General features: G+C 40.2%; 1 protein-coding gene across 1 annotated transcript in view; it reads left to right on the top strand.

The window, feature by feature from the left end:
* Positions 1-22,694, top strand: part of Acvr1c (activin A receptor type 1C) — an 82,538-nt gene extending 59,844 nt beyond the window's left edge. The window contains exons 4-9 of the mRNA XM_055600486.1: positions 5,902-6,132; positions 6,973-7,140; positions 8,288-8,444; positions 10,049-10,173; positions 11,364-11,494; positions 15,124-22,694. Coding sequence (XP_055456461.1) covers positions 5,902-6,132; positions 6,973-7,140; positions 8,288-8,444; positions 10,049-10,173; positions 11,364-11,494; positions 15,124-15,249 — 938 coding nt within the window. The 3' untranslated portion in view covers positions 15,250-22,694. The remainder of the gene's footprint in view (positions 1-5,901; positions 6,133-6,972; positions 7,141-8,287; positions 8,445-10,048; positions 10,174-11,363; positions 11,495-15,123) is intronic.
* Positions 22,695-24,298: the final 1,604 nt, after the last annotated feature.

Below are 24,298 nucleotides of genomic sequence, written 5' to 3' on the forward strand. Positions count from 1 at the left end.
TTCTTTCTTTCTTTCCTTTCTTTCTTTCTTTTTTTTCTTTTTTTTTTTTTACATCTTAGGATTTGATTCTCTGTATTATAATCATTCTTATACCATGCAATATACAAGATATAAGGATGTTTATTGTGGGAAAGGGCGAGGGAGAAAGAGAGATGGTCGGGAAGGAGAGAAAAGAGGGGAAGGTGCCCATGACTGGGAGAGAGAGGAGGGGTTGGAGGCTGGCAGGGTCCTTTTTCAGGCACACACCTGGCATACCTGGCGCTCCTGGCAGAGGCAGCAGGTGATGATGTCAGAGGTTGCTAGGACCCAGAAAGGCAGACTAGTGTGCCAATGCTAGTGAGAGCCTATGCTACCATGTGTTGATTATTGGTTTTGGCTTTCCTTTTGTCCTCCACCCCTCCCATTATTGTCAGAGCCATGGCTGCCATGCACTTGGGCTGTTTAATGGAAACAGAACAGTTAAGGGTGTTGGGTCTAAGTCCATGAAACATGGGGAAATTAGTTAACAAAGCAGATTTCTTGCAAATATTTGTTTATGGTCACCAAGGCCTTCTGGATCTGTAGGCATCCAACAGGATGTGCTCTCAAAGCTAACAAGATTCTGCCCTGGAATTAAATTGACATTATGGTCTGGAAACCCAGAAATGGGAGCCTGAAGGAATCTCACAGCATTCCTGGCAGGCTTCTATGGCTTAAGGTTCTCTAGTCACTGTTATCACAACATTATGTTTTTTTTTTCTTTAATGGATTCAGATGAAGAAATTCCAAGGTTCAGACTGCATCTTGGAATAAAAGTACTTATTCATAGCACAAAATGCTGGAGTGTGTGGGGAATAGGGGAGAAACAGGCTTTCCCTGAATTTATATGGACTCTTCCCATCTGAATCTCTAGAAATCTTGAGCTCTCGGCTGCAGAAATATGACCAAGAGTACACATGTCAGAAGCTTTTACAACTCTCCTTGCTTTAGAAGGATTATTGGTGTCATTACTCCAGCCAGGAGGTTGGCACCTGTTTATGTAATCTCTAATGTCCCCAGTTAGAGACCAGTTTTGGCTATACAGCAAAACCTTGCCTTGAAAAACATGAAAGAAAAGGAAAGGAAACAAAACAAAACACACAGCTTTGAGGAACCCTCCCACTGGTGGGTGTGAGCAGCTGCCAGGCAGACACAGTTAATAGAAGCAGGGCCTATGGGCACCCATATTTAATAGGAAGCACTCTGGATGCCTCAGAAAGGAACAAAATTTTGCTGACCAGAAGAGTCTAATGGTCCAGGCCATCACTATAACATCAAGTGTGATTTTTTTTTTTTTTTTTTTTTACAGAAGAAACCAAGAGAGAAAATCCTGCAATTACAAAGCATTATAAAGCTGTTATACAAATTATGTCATTGTATAGCAGGCTTACATTTTTATCTTAAAAGCAATAATCTGCAGTATTCAAACTCTGCTTCTTTGGATATTACATGTTGAGAGCTACTCTACCCCAAGTTTTTGAGTAATGGCCATATTCCAGGCTCAAAGGACTCTGGTTTATGCTTAATTTTTAGAAGCACATTTCTTTTCTTTTTTTTTTTTTTCTTTTCTGTTTGGTTTTTGGAGACAGGGTTTCTCTGTGAAGTCCTGGCTGTCCCGGAACTCACTCTGGAGACCAGTGATCTACCTGCCTCTGCCTCCCAAGAGCTGGGATACGTGCCACCATCATCTGGAAAGCACATTTCTTTATAATGTTCAAAGGACTGAACAACAGTTTATTTAATTCCCACAAAAACACGCTAGTTTCACTTGATGATATTAGGGAGTGTCCTGGTTCATTTTTACCGTCAGCTTGTCACATTTTTATTATCAACTAGAGTCATCTGAAAGAAGCTTCAGTTGAAAAGTTGCTTGGCTCAGTTTGGCCTGTGGGCATTTTTGGGGGTAACTGTCCTGATTATTGATGTAGGAAGGCACAGCCCGATGTAGGTCGTACCGTTCTTGGGTGGATGGTCTTGGGTTGTACAAGAAAACTAGATGAGAATAGGCCAGGGAGCCATCCAGCAAGCCATGGTTCTCCATAGTTTTTGCCTCCAGGTTCCTGCCCCAACTTCCTCCAATGATAGATTGTGACCTGGAACTGTAAGCCAAGTAAACCCCTTCTCCCCCTCAAGCTGCTTTTGGTCATGGTGTTTGTTTATTTTTCTACTCTTTAAGTGTAGAAATGACCAAGGATTTCTCCTCCAAGTAAAGTTGTGCAAATTAAAAAGTGTAAGGCTAGATAAGTAATTTAAGAAAGGAAGAAGGAGCTTTTAAGACGGCTCACTAGGTAAAGGTGCCTCCCACCAAGCCTGAAGACCTGAGTTGATTTCCAAGGAGCCACATTGTAGGAGAGAGCAAACCCTCATGGGTTATATATAGTGCCCTCCTCCCATATCCAAATAAATAAGTGCAACTCAATAATAATAATAATAATAATAATAATAATAATAATAATAATAATAATAACTAATAATAAGCTAAACACAAAAACAAAATTTTGACTTGTGGCACTGACCCAGATTAGTGCGGGATGCTTTTTTTTCCCCCTCCAGCAGATGAAGGCCATTACAGAGAACCACAGCTTTTCAAATTTCATAGAACAACTGATCTGAGATGCCCCACCCCAAGGCGTACACCAACAACACAACACCTACAGCCAAGGCTCAGGGAATATCGCAGGAGACGGAGTGGAAAGATTGTAAGAGCCAGAGAAGCAGAAAGTCTTTGAGCTTCTGCCTCCTAGAAAAGCAAGAAAAATTTCTCCTACCATACCTCAACTATATGGCTGCCTGAACAAGACAGGATAGGACAATACCAATAACACATAATAACATGGAAGGCAGAAATCTCATGGGGCCACCAAATCTCTTGGGGTCCATTGTTTAGACCAACAGCAAATGGACTCATTGGGTTGTAGTTATGTATTTAAAGGTATCATACATGTAACAATAAAAATTAAAGAAAAATTCAATTCATGTTAACCCTTTGAATATTTTTAAAAGTGTACCTTCAAGCATGGATATGAATTTGTTGGCTTCTGGACCCTTCCCTTTGTGATTATTATAAGACACTTTATGAAGGGAAGGAGACATACCCAAGTCCAGATTATTTCTTTTTGTTTTTGCAGTGAAGATTGAACATAGGGCCTTACGCATTCCACACTGGGCAAGTCTTACTTTTCTGAGCCACGTCCCTAGGCTGTGTATATGAGTGTGTTTGTGTGTGTGTAGAGGGGGGGAGTTGTGTGTGGCAGGGGAGTGATGACAAGGTATTGCTCACTTTTTCTGGCTAGCCCTGCCTCAACATCCCAAGTCACTTAGAATACAGATCTGTGTCACCATGCTCTGCTTATGGATTCATTTCCCTAGAGACAGATTGGAGCAAGCTTTAGGCAGTCTGTCTCTACGTAGCCAGCTTGTTTGGTGGTGACCCCTAGCTAAAAGCACATGCCTTTGATCACCAGAGAGCAGCTTTACCTCTGGCAGCACTTCTGCCACAATAGCTTGCCCATGGGGGAGGAGACTGGCTCAGCCTGCTTCTTCTCTGCTTTTCTCAATTGGTTGGTGACCTCAGATCCGAGGAAGCTTTGTCAGATATTGAAAAGCCCTGATTACGAAGCTTATCCATGACCAGGTCAGGGACAAATTTCAAAGAGATAGAAAGCCTACAAAGTGAAAATAAACGGTGTTTTATTGGACTCTGCTTGAGAGTGGGCTTTGTCTCAGGCAGCTTTTAAGGAAGTAGGAAGCCTGCTTCTTTGTTTTACTGTCTAACATTCTGACAGATGGTGACACAAGCCAGGCATCAGCCTTCTATGATCTCTGGTGAAAAGATTAAAACGAACTTGTAGCAAGAGGCAACGTTTCTGTTCAAATGCAGCCTGAAGGTGTATAGCACAAAAACTACTTAGATTCGTTTTGTAACTTGCTTTGAAAGATAGTGAAGCGGCCTTCATTTTCACGGTCTCACCCTGCTCACCCCACTGGTCCCCTTTCATGTTGTTCTTTGTCCATCCGCTGCAGTGTGTCCACACTGCCTTACTGGCTCCTTTCTTTCCTGGTCAGTGATGATATGGGGAGGGAGACACTGAGAGTTGATTTAGTAATTGTGGGTGTCAATACAGAGATAGCCCCGGATGCTAGTTGAGGGATGCCTTCCTTCCCACAGAGAGGAACACAGGCCTGGCCTCCTATGGGGGACAAAGCATTCTGAGCCAGCCTCTGGCAACAGCACACTCTCTTCAAGTCTGATTACTGCCAGGCTCCAATTTTCTTGCCGATAGATGATGAGGCTGAACCAGATGGTTCAAGACAAGAACTTTTGGACTGTGGGGCTTGGTGACTAATTGTTGAGGCTCATACCAGTGAATTTATAGTCTGTGCATATTTACCATTGTGGGTGGTTCTACTGGAGATGAGAACATCTATGTAAACAGTGGCTCATTCTCGGAGCAGGGGACAATGCCCGCAGGAACCACATGGGCGCTGTTTTCTCCAGCCACCTGGGGACAGTGACAATAACCGAGCTGATGATCTAGGATACACTCATCCTCTTGCCTCTGTAACTGTTTGTTTTCCAACAATACAATGATAGGACTAAGAAACCCTTCTCTTGGACCTTATGTTGAAAATACAGCAAATGAGAAGAATGAATAATATAACTCACTCTGATTCCATCGTTTGGTTCGGTGTCTCTTCTATGCACTGTTTGTAAAGCTACGAACTCCTATAGATAAAATTTACCATGCTGTTTTCAATTAACAGTGTAGCAAACGAGCTTCCAGTGTCATTGGGATGCCCTTTCTTAGCAGCACCATCAGCGTCGTTCTTATATGGTCCATTCTGAGGTTGCTGTAACATTGAGAGGGTAACCATTATCGATTGTGCTTTATGCCAGGTACATAATGCATGATCTTAACCTCCTTATTCACTCCCCATTGTCCCATTTCCCAGAGAACAGTGTGAAAGCTCGCAGGAGTTAAATAAAATGCCTGTGGTGATTGCATGACATAGCTGAAATTGGAACCCAGGTCTTTACTTACCTGTGCGTGTGTGTTTGCACGATATTTGACAATTATCTTTTTAACTTGAAAGGTTAACAATGTATCTAATATTTTTACATGGATTCTCTACATTTTGTATTAATTATATGAGGTAGGATTTTAGAAGTAGAGTTATTGTTTAAAAAGTATATAACTAGTCTTGGTGGGCATGGCTGTACACACCTTTAGTCCCAGGACTTGAGAAGCAGAGTCAGGCAGGTCTCTGTGAGTTTGAAGCCACTTGGGTCTACATAGTGAATTTCAGGCCAGCCAGGGGTACATAGTGAGTAAAATGTGGTTGTCTCAAAACAACCACAAGAACAATAACAAAAAATTACGAGTTTTATATATTCACACACAGAGCATGTTTTCCTTGTATTTATTTATTTTTCAGATAATATATTCTTACTGTAGCTTCCTTATCTTAGTCACTGAAGTTGATTTCTTATATACACATTTTAACTTTGTTTTTTTTTTTTTTTTTTTTAAATCTCAGAGTTCTTTTCCTTCTGAGGTAGTACCAGGGGCCATGCGTGTTTTCCTTTGAGTCAGATTGGCTTTATTGGAAATTCAGAAGGATTTGCCACAATTCTTAGAAATCAGATATCTGCAGCAGGGGGTTGTGTTTAAAAGTTTTTTTTTTTTTGTGAATAAGAGAAGAGAAATTACTAATTTAGGGCATCTTACAGATCATGTTTTGGCATTACGCTTTGTTGTAATGATGCTTATCGCTTCAAACCTAATAAAATTACTATAAGTGCTAACGCCTTTGCCTTTCATGTGACAGTGTCTGTCATTGTGATTGCTGTTTGAATGATCAGTCTTCTCTTCCTTTGACTAGGCCTGCCTCTTTTGGTTCAAAGAACAATTGCAAGGACAATTGTACTTCAAGAAATTGTAGGGAAAGGTCGGTTTGGGGAAGTGTGGCATGGAAGATGGTGTGGGGAAGACGTGGCTGTGAAGATATTCTCCTCCAGAGATGAAAGATCTTGGTTTCGTGAGGCAGAAATTTATCAGACGGTGATGCTGCGACATGAGAACATCCTTGGTTTCATCGCGGCTGACAACAAAGGTGAGGTCACTCTCACCAGGGTCGGCAGACAACAAGGTCAGATTGCTTGCCAGTGGGCGTCATCACTCTGTCTCAAGGAAACATAAAATTCTACCTTCTTTATTAAGACAATTCTCCTGTCCTTCCCACATGTAAATGCGCACAAGTAAGCAGTGAAGTGCAGCCGCAAATGATTGGTGTGGAGTTATGAGGACGGAGTGAGGCTGATGTTCAAAATATTAGACATCTTTAGCCTGGTAAAAAGTCTTTTTTAAAAGTGTTGGGTTGGTTTTTGTTGAAGTGGTCATGTTATCTGAGAACCCCTAGCCATCAGTCATAGTACTTGGCTCTTTATAAAACTCTTTGGAGTACATGACTTCCTAATTTTAAAGGCAAACCTCATGGGCATTGTCCAAATGCCAGTGCTCTTATGGTAGGGATAGTAGTTGGTATAAATTTATTGTATTTGTTGCTTTGATCTTTCTTAGAAGCTTAAGAGTAACGGACAAAGCTGTACTGAGACCAAATGTGCCTCTCAGAACTTTCTCTCAGTGTGCCTCTCAGAAGGCTCCCGGACACTGCAGTAACTGTGACCAGCAGCTGTTGATGAGAGCCATCAGGGAAAGAATCGCTTACGTGTTAGACTCACCTTTCACCATTTCCTGTTTTGATGGGCACTTCTGCCACCACCCCCCATCTTCAAGAACTCCCTGGGAATTTTAGACTTCCCTAACTTCAGCTTTCCAGTTGCAAGAATCACCTTCATTTCATGAACGGCACAGACGAACTTTAAAATACTGTCCTTGTTAAATGTGCTTGCTTGCCTTCTCAACATTTACAACAATGCCGATTTCTCCTTAGATAATGGAACTTGGACTCAGCTTTGGCTTGTGTCGGAGTATCATGAGCAGGGCTCCTTATATGACTACTTGAATAGAAACGTAGTGACCGTGGCTGGGATGATCAAGCTGGCGCTTTCCATAGCCAGTGGCCTGGCTCATCTACACATGGAGATCGTTGGTACTCAGGGTATGTCTGTCCTTTCAGAACGCTGGTCTTCGTCTGAGCGTGTTTTAGTTCTTTGCACAGAGGGACAGTGGAGGGACTTCAAAAGAGTGAGGTTCTTGCCATGGCGCAACTTTCATCCTCCCTATTAGACTTCGAACCTGGATGTCTTGTGTTGGTGTCAAAGGCTCTGTATTCACATTCACATACTGCAGATGATATAAATGCTGGCTTTTGGTAATTTAAACATAATCGGCAAAAAGATTATGTGGCCATGAGAGAATATCGGAAGCTGGGTGTGGGAAGCTGAGGCAGAAGGAGCGCCTGTGAGTTTGAGGCCATGCTGGATTACAAGGTTTGCTCAGCCTACAGGAAGCTGACTCTCAAAAGTCATTAGTCCAAACAGGCCACTAGGTTCATGACCCCTTATACTTTTAAAAATTACTGAGAGACCCAAAAGTTTTGGTAAATATAGAGTATATTTATTAATAACTTTCATATTAAAAAACTTTACATTGAGAAATTTTAAAAATGTTTACTTCAAGGAACTGTAATTAGCCTATCAAATATTAATATAGCAGCTTCCAAATGTTTTATAACTTTTAAAAATGAACTATAGTGAAAGTAATTGTTCTGTCCCACATTTCTGAAAATGCTTTTACTATCTAGCTTATTGTCTGAAATTTCACTCATGCTCTTTATTCTATTTGTCCCAATATATGGTTTTGGTTGAAGAGGAGGAATGTTGGCACGAGCCTGATACGTAGATAGACAGTAGCTTTAAGGAGCCCATGGGTTTTCTGTTCTCATTTGGAAATTGCTAGTCTAATGAAGTAATATTTTGAGACCTATTAGAAAACGTTTATCCTATTGTGAATCATACACAGAAGTAACTTTAAGTCATTTATTGAAAAATATGATTATTGATGCCTATAACTGTCACCTGGTGCTCTGCACATTGGGACTACTTGAGCATAAAGCAAGAGACTGTCCTCACTTCCCTTGGTGTCTGAACAGGAGAGTCTATGTCCTTCTAAAGCTCTGCTGGGACTTGGGGTGTAGTCAGACGATGCCACGTTTTGAGCCAAGACTTCGGAATTATTTGCTTCAGGACAATCCAGTCTTCAGTAGGAGGAAAAATAAATAAATACGCTTTTCTTATGCTTTGTAGGTAAGCCTGCTATTGCTCACCGAGATATAAAGTCAAAGAATATCTTAGTGAAAAAGTGTGACACTTGTGCCATAGCAGACTTAGGCCTTGCTGTGAAACACGATTCAATCATGAACACTATAGACATACCCCAGAATCCTAAAGTGGGAACCAAGAGGTAAGATGACTTTTGTTGGCACCTTACTAGAGTTTCTATGATTGATCAAACACCATGAGTGCCTGTGATGTGTGTCGAAATGTGAAAAAGTTTAGACCTACAAAAGCAGGAAGTCTTTCTGGAGACATTGAGAAGACAGTGGCCATACTGACTACAAAGTGGGAGGGTTGACTTTTTGTCTTGATGACATAGCCGCTTGACTGCAGAGTCCAGTGCAGGGCAATGGTGAAGAGAAGAAGCATGTCATGTTAATGTGACAAATTTTCTTTATGTCTTTCCTGGAGAAAAGAAACCGCTTCAGTAGTTTGTAGAAACTTCAGCACCTTTATGCCTCACCACTGAACTAAAATTCAGGACTTTCTGTACAAGCACTGGTTTTAAAGAACACATGCAAAACCAATGTCCTCGAATAGGTAGGTTAGGGACGATATATAAGAAAGCCATTTATGTGATAGTCTCTGCCCCAAACACACAAAGATACTGTATACCAATTTATATCTTACCTATAGTTGGACTTGTCCTCAGTCTCCCAGAATGGAATACTTTGAGGTAATATGCATTTGAATACAATCTCCACTTTCAAGGAACAGAACAGAGCAAGGCTAGGGGGAAGCAGGAAGTAAAAAGAGCTTACACCTCTGCAGCTATGACAGGCTCATCAGCCATGGAATGTCTGGTGTGTTTCTTCTCTCCACCAGCAGGTGGCTCCTCGGCTAGTCAACTTCCATCTCCAAACCAAACCCAGGTTTCGGGCTTCCTGTTACGTTTTTTGTAATTCCAAAGCTCTTGACCTTGAAACTAAAACAATCAAAATAATTTTCTGGACATGTTAAAGCGCTTGGGAATAGAGATTTGTTTTTTCTAAGAAGGTAGAGATGGCTTCTAAGCCAGCTGAGATTTCAGAGGAATGCTTACAAGCCATTTACAGTCTGCTGGTAGGCATTCTCAAACCATCAGAACTAGGAGCCCTAAAGGACCTCTCTTCTTTTCTCACTAAAGGGCACCCATCCTTCCAGTCCTGAAGCAGGGACCCTCAGGCAAGGCATGGGTGCTCTTTTCCCTTGGGAAACCTGACAGTTTGAAAAGAACTCAAAGAGTATATAGTCTGGAAAACCACCCAACTCTATATGGGTCATTTAGGCTCAGGCAGGGCCTGTGACTCTAGGGCTTCTATTAAGCTTTGTTCAAACAGGGCTATACTATTCTTGGCCACAGTATATAATAAAGTTTTTCATTCTGAGAAGGTATTTGTGGAAGCCCCCTGCTTATCAGAAGGGAACTGTCCGTGATGAGAAATTCTCGAGATAGTGAGCTCCATTTCTATTGCTGAGCGCTTTGCTCATTGACCTTCTCAGTCCATTCTCTCCGGGTGCCAGGCTGCTGTTGAGCCAGCTAGAATGTGAAATTGTATAACCTTTAATTTAATTTAAAATGTCTTTCGAATGATGGTTGAGTCAATACATGTTTTCTTTTAATTTTACCCTGTTATGGTAGCAGAGGGGCTCCTTCGAAACTGATGCAAGCTATCTTAATTTATGTTTTGTATCACGATGTATTAAAATTGTGTTTCACTGGACCGAATCTCAATGTGCACGTTTTTGAAGGTATATGGCTCCTGAAATGCTTGATGATACCATGAATGTGAGCATCTTTGAGTCCTTCAAGCGAGCTGACATCTATTCTGTGGGGCTGGTTTACTGGGAAATAGCTCGAAGGTGTTCAGTTGGAGGTAAGCTTTTGAAAGTGCCCTTCCCTTGACTCTGAGCACAAGGTGTGAGTTTTTTTTCCCCCTCAGTATGCTGAATTGTTTCTGAATGGGTAAGAAAATCCCATTCAAGGATTTCTTTATAGGGGCAGAAGTGGAACATCCCAAGGAGAGTGTGTGGGTGGGTTATCTTTTGAATTATGCTTAGCTGTAGGTGACGTCTGATCATTCTGATGCCCGTGGGGATTATTTTGAGTCACATGAAAATTGTCTGATTGGACTTTAGCATCCCTACTTTTATCCCAGAGAAGCTAAATGACTTGAGCAGGGCTGCAAGCCTTCTGTTTCTCAGGATTTCCCTCTTTTCTCTCCTGTGATGTAAAGTAGGAGGACAGGGAAAGGGAGGTGGAAAAGTGAGTGACAGCTTACCTCTTGCCCTCCACTGTTCCCCAAAGCTTAGAAATTAGTAAGGGGAGACCCCGTTAATGCAGTCTGATGAAATTGTTGCCTCAATGACAAAAAATAAAATGTTCATATAAGGCAGTTTACAGACTATTTTCTTATAAGTAAGACACACTTAAGATGTAGCATTTAGGATTGTGTGTGTGTATATGTGTCCACGTGCCATGACACTGAGCTCATTTGGGGGCCAGAGGACAGCTTGTGAGATTTAACTTTATCCTTCTATGTTGTGGGGTCCAGAGACGGGATCATTTTTTCAAGTTGGTAGCAATACCTTACCTGCTGAGCCAGATACCTGGAAAATTCCAAAACCAAAAATGCTGGTTTCATAGGTAATATACTCTATTTACAGAGCAGTGATGACATGCTATGGATATTGCAATTAGGGAAATTAGGATTATTTTTTAACTATATAATGACAATTTATAAAAATAAAAAGTCACAACATTTTGATTGGAGACAATACTTGTTTTATTTTATTTTGTTATAAAATTACATACATGTATGCAGTTATATATGATTTTACATCTTATAAAATTTATTTTATATTATAAATTTTATATTTTACATAAGTATTTAAATAAACAGTTTGAACTGAATCCATTTTATAGTGACATATTACTTTGACAAAAGTGAAGTTCCACTTTTCCAGGATATCATGTGTGCCTGGCAGAACTAAGTGTTATTTAGTTTGCAGCATACATCATTACTGATTATATATGTAGAAAAATGCATTTTCAAATTTCTTACAGGAATTGTTGAGGAGTACCAGTTGCCTTACTATGACATGGTGCCTTCAGATCCTTCGATAGAAGAAATGAGGAAGGTTGTTTGTGACCAGAAGTTCCGACCAAATATCCCAAACCAGTGGCAAAGCTGTGAAGTAAGGGTATTATGTTCCTCCCCCTTTAATCTCCTTCTCCCTCCTCTTCATCCTTCTTCTCCTTCCTCCGCCTTCCTCTCTTTCCATTCTTCCTCCACTGGAGAGCAACACAAGATGTGTTCTTATGTATTTTCTACTTCGTTTTTCAGATTGGCATCAGTGAGGATTTGCAGAGAATATGTAGTTCCCTCTTAACCCAGGTGCTTAATTCATTCCATAAATGGAGGGGTTTTTTTTTGTTTGTTTGTTTTGTTTTTGTTTTTTTAATGTCTTTGGAGGAATTTTATTCTCTTTGGTAGTATGCATTCATGGCATCACCCCTGAAGCCCAGGCAGTTTCTGACAACAGGACATTTAGTAGCGCTTCTCTGAAGTCTTCCGTGGTTTAGGTGCTTGTCTGGGACACCTGTCCTCACCAAAGTGGCTCAATAGTCATCCTCACCTCTCCTTGATGCTACCATCCCCATGCAATTTCCAGGTCTCTGGATCAGGCAAAGAGAGGAAACACAGGTACACCACTTTCTCTTCAGTGTTTGGGACAAGGAATACACAGTTTCCACTCATGCATCATAGCAGAGCTGGTGACATGGTCTCCCCAACACAGGGCAAAGAGCTGGGAACTGAAGGTCATGGGCAAAGTCAATGGGTGATTATATTGTAATGGGTGACTCATGCCTAATCTCCAACTGTCTGAAGCTCAGTCTCCCATCAGATTAGAATCAGATAAGCCCCTCACCTTGGATTCAGTTGTTTTCTATCTTGTGTTCACTAGCAATACAGGACTGGAAGCAAGCGTGGAAGACGTATTATGCACCGGGCTTATTCTGCCTTCCACAAGCTCCATAAACCCCTGTCCCCCAGGCACGGATGCACATTCGCCTGCGTGCACACACTTTTTAATTAAATTCTTATTTTTTATATTAATTACAGTTTAGTCACTTTGTATCCCAGCTATAGTCCTCTCCTTCCTCCCCTCCCAAACCTACCCACCCTTCTTCATCTCCTCCCATGCCTCTCTCCAAGTCCAGAGATAAGGGAGGTCCTCCTCCCCTTCCATCTGACCCTAGCTTATCCGGTTTCATCAGAACTGGCTGCATTGTCCTCCTCTGTGGCCTGGCAAGGCTGTTCCTCCCTCAGGGGCAGTGATCAAAGAGCCAACCACTGAGTTCAAGTCAGAGACAGTCCCTGTTCCCCTTACTAGGGAATCTACTTGGATACTGAGCTGCCATGGGCTACATCTGAGCAGGGGTTCTAGGTTATCTCCATGCATGGTCCTTGGTTGGAGTATCAGTCTCAGAAAAGACCTCTGACACACACACACTTAAAAAATTCTAAAAGGACAGTTAATTATCATAGCATATAAATACATATGTTCAATAAGCTTTGAAGCTCATTCTTCCTGTGCTTCTGGGATCTCTGATAGTATATTAGGTGGAAGTGGTGGTGGGCAACTTTTTGCTCCTTAAAACATTATTATTTTTTAACTCTTGAATGTGCCAACTACTACATATTTAGGTTAAATAAAAATGGACTTTGGTTTTAATAAAATTTTGCCTCCTAGTGTTTTTTCTACTTGCTTTAAATTGTTTTGTTTTTATGTGAATGAATATTTTGCCTGATGCATGTATGTATATACCATGTGCATGCCTGGTAGCCAGGGGAGTCAGAAGAGGGCTTTAGATTCACTGGAACTGGAGTCATGGATGGTTGTGAGTCACCATGTGAATGCTTAGACTTGAACCCACATCCTCTATAAGAGAAACAAGTGCTCTGAACAGCTGAGCCACCTCTCCAGTCCCTCTAAATTGCATTTAGGAATGTTAGGAGAGAGATCTTTAGTGTTCTGCAGTTCCTCCATGTCATACCCAGGCTTTATGTTTGTAGGTAGTTTAGGAAGCTCTCGCTATGTACCCCAAACTCGTAGGGATCCTCCTGCAGTAAGCTCTGAGTGCTGAAATCACAGTGTGCATCATCAAACCCATCTGTGTCGGTTAAACTTGTTCGAACAAAGACTGTTCTAATTCTAAGGATGTGTGACATGCCTCTGTTCTAGAAAATTCTGTGATAATATGTCTTCAGATAATTCTTCTCTCATTGTCTCCATTTCTATTTTTGGAAAACTGTGGCTGCTATTAAACCTTTCAGATTCCACTTTGCTTCACCTGTATCTCCTGCGTTGGCACCTGTATACTTGATCTTGTAGATTTATTTTCTCCTTCCTTACTTCTGCCTCAGATATATCTAGTGTGACATATCTGAACTTAGCCAGTAGATTCTTTATTTTCATACTGCTTTCTGTTTAAATGTATGATTATTTCTTTTAATTAATTTTTTATTTTTTATATTAATTACAGTTCATTAACTTTCTATCCCAGCTGTAGCCCCCTCCCCCATTCCCTCCCAATCTCACCCTCCCTCCCTCATCTCCTCCTATGCCCCCCTCCAAGTCCACAGATAGGGGAGGTCCTCCTCCCCTTCCATAAATGTATGTTTCTTATATTTGAATCATAATATATATTCTTTAATGGATCTGATTCTGCTGGTTATGTTATTATTTTTGATTGATTCTTACTTATTGGCAAGCCCCGACCCCCTCCTCCCCCCAAGTGAAGATTTCATTATGAATTCAGGTTTAAAGAAAAATTTGGGCAGATACATTTTTATTCACCAAAAGTCAAAGTAAGTGTTTTCCTTACAGATTTCCTTTTTGGGGAAGATTCATATATTTACATCTATTTTTATTATGTTTATTTTCTTATATGTATGTGGAAATGCATGTGTATGCCAGGGCATCCCTGCAGAGGCCAAAGGAGTCAGTTTTCTCTTCCCACATGTGAGTACCAAGATTAAACTCAGATTCCTAGGCTCTGTAGCAAGCGCCTTTACCTCCTGAGCCATCTTGCTACCTCAGCATATATGTTTAAATTCAGGGCTTTTTTTTTTTCCTTTTCAATCTCTTATCCTCCCTGTTTTTCACATATGATCCCTCATCCCTGAGGTTTTACAACAGATCAGAAGATGAGCATATGTCACTGGAGCTCTCCAGCTTTAGTGACTTCCTGGGTGTCTCATGTTTCATGCTTCTATGTTGATTTCTCCTCTAAGTATGTCTTCTTTCTTTGACAGTTCATTTATACTGACTTTTTCTGCTTATCCTTGGATCATCATTTATTTGCCATAGGCAATTATTATTGTAAAAGTGTAAATCTTAGTTTTCAATTTGATGACTTTTTTTTTCATGTATGTGCACATCTGATTAAATTCAACAGAATTTACACCATTTCCCTGCCTCTCCATGGTTTATGTCACTTTTTAGCTGTTGGCAGGGTTTCCTGTAACTGGCCTGGCCTTGAATTCCTGCTGCTTTGCCTCCCCTTCCAAGTACAGGGACTGTGCCCTTGTACCACAGCACTCTGCTATCATTGTCCTCCTTAGAGATGTTCAAAAGTAGCCATCCTTACATCTTAGCAGTCAACGACATAAGCTAGTCTTTACAAGGTTAATGTTTATGCCTTGAAAAAGGATTTTACAGAAGTTTGGCCCAGTTTCCTCAGTCACCCCTGATTTGTGATTTTGCTTTTGTACTATGCTCTGTGCACATTAAACCTTTGGTGTCTTTCTCTCCTGAAGGCACTCCGGGTCATGGGAAGAATAATGCGTGAGTGCTGGTATGCCAACGGGGCAGCACGCTTGACTGCCCTCCGAGTGAAGAAGACCATTTCTCAGCTGTGTGTCAAGGAAGACTGTAAAGCGTAACACCACATGCAGGCAAAGAGAAACTGCTCACAGCTTTCTTCTGTGTCTTTGTGTAAATGGTTTTGCTTTTTTTTTCCTGTGTTTTGTTTTAGTTCTACCTCAATGATGGTTCACCAATGTTTAAGTGTCCCAAAGGCAGCATGAAAAGATAACTCTGAAGTTAAGCATGGGCAGGTCTTGACTTTCCCAATCTCCATGTTGTTGTTAATTTTATTTTTAAAGGTGACACAATTCATTATTATTATTTTTTTATTTAAGGAGGAAGATGTTATGAGTATAACATAAGCTATGTAAAATAGTAAAAAACAAATTTTTGTTTTACTTGAACCAAGAGTGTACACGAATGAGATTAAAACATTAAAAATGTGAACTAGAGCATATTATGGTGAAATGGAACTTTGAAGCTTAGCTGGACCCTTGAAAAGAAAATTTTGGTCATCATTTATCATCTGAAGACTGGAAAGATGGAGGTCATTGATGAGTGTGAAACTGAGCCAGGCTCTCAATACTTTCTCTCTCCTCCCTCTTTGTCACTCTTCATCTCTACTAGGGCAGTCCCTATGTAGTCTGAAAGCTATTGAGCCATTACTTCTGATATATATCAGAGGTCCCCGATGTCTTGAACACTGTGAAATGGCCAGAGTCACAGAGATGGTCACAAAGCCTGTGACAACAAGCACTGTGAAGTTTGCCGGCCACTATATTTCCTTGAATTCCCATAGTACTTTTCTTCCTAAGTGGGAGCTTCTTCAGATATTTTATTTTTAATTTAGTCATATAGAGAGTGCATTGAGTATTTTCTAAGACCATAATGAATTTGCTAGAATTTCAAAACCATTCTATTAGCATTTCCTCATAAACACATCATTGTTATCCCATTCATTAATTAAAAAAAATGTTTTCTGAACATTGACAAAGGTTGACCAATTATAAGCACACATTGTCTAAAGATGTGTGTGTTAAGATGTCATCACTTTGGGGGTACATATTTAGAAAGAAATGTAAACAAGGAAATATTTTGAGAAAAATGAAGAGAACGCTCCCAAAAGGGTTGAACACTTACTGCTAACAGAGAGGACCAAACTGGTTATTAGAAGACATTCCTGGCCTTTCAAGGGGGAACACATGTGGAGAGATTTGGAGGTTTTACCTGTTCTTTTTGAGGTACAGGTTGTTTAACAGGACACCAGATATTTCCTTCAAATGTACTTCAAATATGCTTCAGTGAAAATAATAACACAATGTCTTTCAGACTTCTAAAACACTGTTTCCCCAGTCCCATTCCCTAGAACTCCCTTCTGCCTGTTTGTTCTTGAACAGAAGTACGCTCAGCATTATGAACAGTGAAATGTTAGCATATTCCATTCTTTGATGGTTCTGGCATTAAAGACGTGTTACCCAGGTATTTTTAAGGCCAAATATTTGGTTATTCATAGTGCAGACTTTCCATTAAAAAAATGGGCGAAGTTTTACCATCTGGAATTTAGATGTTCTCCCAACGTGAGGACTAATGTTTTGAAGGAGACACATATGTTTTCCATAAAAGGGCAAGGTGATTTGTAGATTTTAATTTGGAAATGTGTTACTGGATCCATTTCCTTTGACTAAGTTGATATAAGAGAAACAAAATGCTGTGAGAGCTCTGAGGGCTGCAGACTCTTCCGTTCTCAGCCACACACCCATCCATTTATAACCATGAAGTACCCCATGACTTGCTTGCCACAATATTGGGTACAAGAGGGAATAAAAAGATGGATAGGTCCTGCCCTCAGGGATTTTAAAGTCTAATCTGGGAGTGAGAAAAGGCATGTGCGTATGAGGGAAGAAAGTAAATTGACAGATAAGATATGCAGTGGGATGTCTTGAGTTCTGTGTGACAATGGTTTCCAGAACAGGTCTGAAGCTCACTTCCAATTTGCAACACATTTGGAAGAGATCTTTATTTAGATATTACAGTCTAATTATATCATCAGTATCGAAAGGTGCACCTATGTGAATGGATGTTAAAAAGAACTGTGTGAAGGGTGAGCTGGCTTGTGTTTATCTTACTTCACACACTCCCTACAAGAAGGAAATGAAATTATTTCCTTAGATGGTTGTATGCAAATCTCTAATAAAAACCCACTATATCTTGTTCTGTTCACCACTGTTTGGTAAACAACACACTTACTGGATTTTTGAAGAGGGGGTGTTTTACTATCTTTCTTTTTTGTCATTATGTTTTATAGTTTATTTGAGAGTATATAAATGTAACATATTTCTCTTGATTCAAATTTCACTGTGGAGAAATCTTCATATTGGATTGTTTTGAGACATTTTGCCTGTTGTTTGGTTGTTGAGCTGTAATTCCTAAGTGAATAATCTTAAAGAAAAGGGCAACAAAAGCAGAAGGGAAACAATAGAGATTGTAGTTTTTCCTTAACTCTTAATACAATTTTACATAGAAACTACTCACTTACTAAAAAAAAAAAACTACAGAAATATTTATAGCATATGGCAGATTTACTGTATATACCTATGCAGTTCAATTTACTCTATGTGTTTTTAATGGAATCTTATGCAATACTCGTTTCTTTTAATTTTTGTTATGAACATAAATATCTTCTTAGGCTAGGTGCAGAGTGACGTCACTGTTTTGCTCTGTGTGGATAGTTTTGGCTTTGGGTATAACACAGAGCTTAGGAATGCTATTATGAATTTTTAGTACTGTATGCAGAAATGATGGGATTTATGCGTGGCATCATTTCTTGAGATATGAGACGCATTATTTGTTGTCAACATTTGAGCATGAATTTGTTGCCTTATAAGTCGTGTGTTTGAGTTTGTAATCAGGACCGATTCTGTTGTATGCATTCTTCCGTGTCTAAAATATTTGGCATGTCACATCTAGAATTCTTAATTTACGTTCTGCCTTGAGAGCTAAGTGAAACATGACTGTCGTGCTCTATTTTAAGCACAGCACTTGCTTTTCATCTTTATACTTTCAATTAACTTTGCATTTTAAATTTCCATAATTGTATGAAAATAGTAACCTGATTGCTATGTCTGAAGAATTTAAAATCAGCTTTTATTTTAAAATGAAAAATCTACAATACATTCATTAGATCAGAAGTTCCACAATAACATTATTTTGAATGCTTCTCTTATTGCAGAATGATTAAACAAAAGAAAAGTCTACTGTCCTGCAATTTTGTCACCCTGTGACTTACCAGGGCAAAGTAAACTCAGGGCAATTTTGGAGTCTAAGCAAAAGTCCCAGGGAACTATTTAGTGCATTGCCTGAAGGCAGGGAGCGGGCATCTGCCATCATACAAGGACCAAGAGAACAACTTGCAATTACTTGGCAGGGAATAGTTTTTGATTGATTCTTGAAAGTAAAGATGAAATTTTACATGGCTAACTTAATTCATTTAAAATGTGGAAATTTTGATTGCTGTCAAGGAGTTAGGGAACAATACCAAACATATCAGAGTTGGTAGCTGAGGTCTTCAATAATCACTTCCTTCATGTAACATTAAAAACCAACATTATCAACTACTCAGAAATGTTTATGCTTAGTGTCTGAAAATGATGTTAGTGTAGTTTTTGAACCTACTCTCTCGTCATTTGTGAAATGAAACACTTCCACAGCTAACAACACTGTGTTCTAGCTCGAACTGCTGATATTCAGTTGGATTTTGTTCACTATCTTAGTGAAGACAGTCATAGTTTTAAGGGCTTTTAATTTTTTTCTGCATGATTCTTTAAAACTAAACCAAAAAAAGAAAAGAAAAGAAAAAGAAAGGGAGAGAGAGAGAGAGAGAAACAGGAAAGAGAGGAAGAGAGACAGAGAGAGGGAGAGAGAGGGAGGAAGGAAGGATGGAAGGAAGAAAATCTAGAATGCAAAACAGTCATTAAAAATCTAATATTAAACAGAATTTCTACAGTGCACACATTTTATCAAAGTATTCTAATATAACCTTTCTGGTCCTTGGCTTTATTTTTGCCCTCTAACTTTTCTATGTTTCATTATTTTTCACCTACTTTTAAACTTATTGCTCATTCACCATCTTCTAAAATTACAGTTACTTCCTAATTATTTTTAAGCATAGCTATTATTTAAATTAATCCTCATAGAGCTGTACATTTGTAATGGAAAAGAAATCCCTTAGTGATCTAAATTATTTCATATGTGCCACAGTGCAAAATGAAAATGAGAACTTAAAAGTTAAAGAGACCCCAAGCCTCATAACTTGATTCTGATATTTTGTAGAGGAAGAGACTGAAGATATCGGATGGCTGCTGCTGATTGTAGAAACAGGGTGTCACCTACTTCCGCAGCCTAGCCCACATTTACAAATGGAAAGATCAATCAGAATGCATGTAAAGCTGCCATGTGCATATGTTAATATAACAAGCCATTCAGTGCTGGTGGTCCAATCCTACGTCTTGGTGGATTTCCAGCCAAATAACTTGCTCAGGTCAAGGCGAGTAGGAAAAATGATAATAGGCAAAGCAAGAATTTAAAAATAGTCATTGAGCTAGGTAGAGATGCCATGGAATGCTGATAAAATTGAAAATGCAATTAAAGAAGGATATTGTGTGGAAGTTCCTGGTAGTGGCTGGAGATGTGAGCAGTGGCAGAGGGCTTGCCGAGCTTGTGCAAGGACCTGGGTTCAATCTTCAGCACTGAAAAGAGAAAGGAAGAAAGGAAGGAAGGAAGGAAGGAAGGAAGGAAGGAAGGAAGGAAGGAAGGAAGGAAGGAAGGAAGAAAGGCAAGGAAAAAAAACATTCTTAGTATGAATAATGATTAGAGAGGCTTCCAGACCCTTTCCCTGCTCCTTTCCTGCATATATTGGAGTGTGTTGGAGTGGGTACAAGGTGGCTTGGTACATGAACTGGGGACTGTGTTTAATGCCGTTTATATCCTCTTTCTCTCATTAGTCTTGTCTTTGGCACAGTTTCCTTCCAGTGGCAGATTCCTGAGTCCTGCATCACTCCACCCCTCTGTCCTTTCATATAGCTGAGCCCTGTCCGGTTTGTTACACACTGAACTTCTTAACAAGGTTTTAATTTCCCCACCGTGAGTAAGAGGTTTCGCCTCATCAGCTCCCCAGTGATTATTCTCTTGACACTGGGGAGAGGGCTCTGTTAATGGCAGACACGACTTTCTCTTAAACTTTAGTCAGACTGCCTGGTTATATACCAGCTTTTAGCTAATGCGTAAAGAATGCCTGCTTCTGCTCTACTGCTGAATTCCAATTAAGCAGTGACTTGAACAAAGACTGTGAAATACATGTCTCAGAATGTGAGTGCTTGAGTTACTTCTGTGATAACTGGTGCCGTTGGATTGTTTTACTTCTGCCATCCTTTTAACATTTTTATTTATTTATCTTTATGTGTGATGGGTGTTTTGATTGAATTCATGTCTGTGTATCGTGTGCATGTTCAGTGCATGAAGAGGCCAAAAGGAAGAATTACGGAAATTAGAATTACGGATAGCTGTGAGCTGCCACATGGGTGCTGGAAACCAAACCTTGGTCCTCTGGAAGAGCAGCAGCCAGTGCTCCTAACTGGCCATCTCTCCAGCCCTGCTTCTCCATGTTTTTAAGACTAAGCCTTGCGCCATGCTCTTTGGAACGTAGATTAGACTGAAATGAGGTAACCATCTTCACTTTAAAATTTGTTATTGATAGCTGCCAGGATTCTTCTCCAGTTAGTCGTAAAAGAATGTAACATTTGGGAGAATGTGGGCTTCGGCTCATCCTCACTTTAGTACTGCCAGGAACATGTTTTTTCCTTGTTGGTTTGTGTTATACTATAAGATGTTTTCTTCCTGGACCCAACACTTTTCATTGGAATATGTAATTCCATCCTGGGTTTTAGGAATCTGACTGTTAACACAGCCACTAAAAGCCTGAATGTGGTGGGAAATTCACCTTTTTCCAGCATCCCACATATGAATTCTCCACGAGGAACACAGCTTGGGGCAACTGAGGATTGAGGTGGGTCCTGTAATCAGCTCTTCCCTCTAACCATAATTCTATAACTTACAAAAAAAGACATGATGTGTTTCTATATCAACATAAAACACCCAGGCTTATCCATCATTAAAAAAATGGAAGCTAAATTTAGAAATGGTTCTTGACATATGCAAATTAAACACAGAACTTAGAAGAATGAATGCTTTGACTTTTCATCCCAGTATTCCCAAGAGTGAATGAGATGAAGGATCACCTTTATCCTGCTCATCAATGTCCGCCACCCCTCACCCCTAATTCAAATCATCTGCAGCAGGGCACAGGGACCTCAATTTCTAGACGCCCACTGAGTTTTCATTCCACGGATGAACCTCTTTCACCTGTAAAGGGAGGCTTGTATGTCGGGCTCTGAGAAAGTCAGTCATAGACATAGGTTTATCAATATTTTCAGTTTTTCTTTGGCAAAATAGTAGTAACAGCAATTTCAAAGATATAGCATTTTCTGCTCCCTTTATCAAATGAGATTATCTGAGTAAATATTAGACTCACTCTAGGTCATTTCCAGAATGACTTAAGTCAAGCTCCTGTGTTCTCCTGACCCCAGGCTGGGTGAGATTATCCACACTTGGTTGGTGTTCCAGGTTTTAAAATGGCCTAAACAGAGACAATTGGATTCAGCTCTTCAAAAGCAAAGCAAAGCAAAACAAACAAACAAACAAACAAAAACCCATATTTTTGATTGATTTTCAAAGCACTTATACTAACTACACTTTTCTTTGGGTATTATACTTACGAACACATTACACATGTCAAAACCATTGCATTTTGAAGCTGCAAAAACATGCCTTGAACTCTTGAACTACTGTGAACAGAATCACCGTTGTGAAGGTCTTTTTTTTTTTTTTTTTTGTAAGCTTGCTGACATTCTTAAGCATGTAAAAAGATGTTGCCTTCCACAGACAGGCTCAAATGAATGTATATAAGAACTGTGAAAAAAATAAATTGGGTTTTAAAATAAGAACTGGGCGATAAGTTGTATCCAAAATGTGCAGATGGGAATGGTGGTGAGTAGCTGTGTTTTCATTGTTGGAGGTTGAACAGAGTCATGGATGACATTCAGATGTTTCATGAATTTCGAATCTGTGAACATATGCATTTATAGTAATATATACTTATATTGTTAAGAAATAATCATGTTTTAGAATGTAGTAGGAACTCAGCGATAGCCTTCATACCAAAATGTTTCACTTTGCCAACAGCAAGTCATAAAAGTATTTATTTTAAAGCTTTTTTTAATATTGCTGCATAACTTCCTGCTGCCTCCAGGTGTACATACTTCTCCGCCTAAATGTTATATTTTTATGTATGCATTTTCAGAAAGCATATTGTTTCGGGAAGTGGCAAAGACAATAAATTAGGCACTCCTTGCACTTGTTTCTGTGAAGCATAAAGAGCTCTATTTTAAATAAAAGAAAATGTGTCACATGTAGGTGTCCATGTGCTCATATTCTATCTTACAACTGTGTTTATATTTGTATGCAGAGTGCAGACAGGGTACTGGGGACTGAGCACTGGTTCTGGTGGCACTAGAATTTCTCCCCCCACCTCCATCCCTCCTTCCTTTTCCCCCTGTCTTTCCACAGAGTTATATAGGATTCTAGAACTTCAAAGCCAGAAGACACACTTATTTAAACCTGTTTTCCAGAATGACATTTACAACAATATAATCTTAAGGGCTTTACCTTTTCAATATTTTGTACTAATTTTTTTTTCTAGTTTTTAATTTCATGTGCATGTTTTGCCTACATGTATATATGTGCACAGAGTGCATGCAATGTTCAAGAGGCCAGAAAAGGGCACAGCATCTTCTGGAACTGGAGTTACAGATGGTTGTGAGCCACCATGTGGGTGCTGGGAATTGAACTCAGGTCCTCTGGAAGAGCAGAATACTTATCTGCTGACTCATCTTTCTATCTCCCCATGCCATTTTGAATTTTCTCTCATTTATTTATTTATTTGCTTTATATCCCTGTTGAAGTCCCTTTATCCTCCCCTTCCAGTCCCATCCTCCCACTCTCCTTTCCCATTTCCTCCACCCCTTCTCCTGAGAAAAGGGGAGCACTCCCTCTATACCAAACCACCCCAGCCCATCAAGTCACACCAGGACTAAGCACACCGTCTTCCACCAAGGCCAGACAAGGCAGCCCAGCTAGGGGTAAGTGAACAAAAAGCAGGCACCTTCGTCCATGTGAGAGACAGCCCCACTGAATTTACTAGGGGGTCCACAGGAAGACCAAGCTGCCCATCAGCTACATAGTGTAGGGGGCTTAGGTCCAGCTCATGCATGCTTTTTGGTTGGTGCTTCAGTCTCTGTGAGCCACCATGGGCCTAGGTTAGTTGACTCTGTTGGTCTTCTTATGGAGTTCATGTCCCCTCCAGGTCCTTTCATCCTTCCCCAAACTCTTCCACAAGATTCGCTGAGGTTAACATCAGGTGTCGGGAGAGCAGGGGTGGGAGGTGAGAGGGCTGGGAGAGAAAAAGGAATCCAACAAGGGGGACATCCCTGTGATAAGCTGGAGACCTGGGACAGGGTAGCCTCCTAGGAGGATATGGGGGTGACTCCAGCAGAGACTCCTAAGCAGCAGGACATATAGAGACTGAAGTGGCCACATCCAATATCCAGGCATGACTCCTAATGGTGAGAGAAGGACACCAACCTACCCACAAAACCTTTGACCCAAAATTTACTCTGCCTACAAGATGTTCAGGGATAAAGATGGAGCAGAGATGGAGAGAATGGCCAACCAATGACTGGCCTAACCTGAGACCCACGCCATGGGAGAGAGCCAACCCCTGACACTACTACTGATACTATACTATGCTGGTAGACAGAAGCTTTGCATAACTGCCTTCCGAGATGCTCCACCCAGCAGTGGATCAAAACAGATGCTGAGACCCAGAGACATTTTGAATTTTAAACATAATTTATTGAAGAACTGCCAGCATGATCATGCTCTCAAGCCTAAAGAAGCTTCTAGCATGCTTACAAATCATAACTGCTCAAGTCACTGACAGGCCTCTTCAAAACA

Source organism: Psammomys obesus, unplaced genomic scaffold (genome assembly GCF_907164565.1).
Source record: "Psammomys obesus unplaced genomic scaffold, mPsaObe1.curated_primary_1811, whole genome shotgun sequence".
In the NCBI taxonomy this organism is placed as follows: domain Eukaryota; kingdom Metazoa; phylum Chordata; class Mammalia; order Rodentia; family Muridae; genus Psammomys; species Psammomys obesus.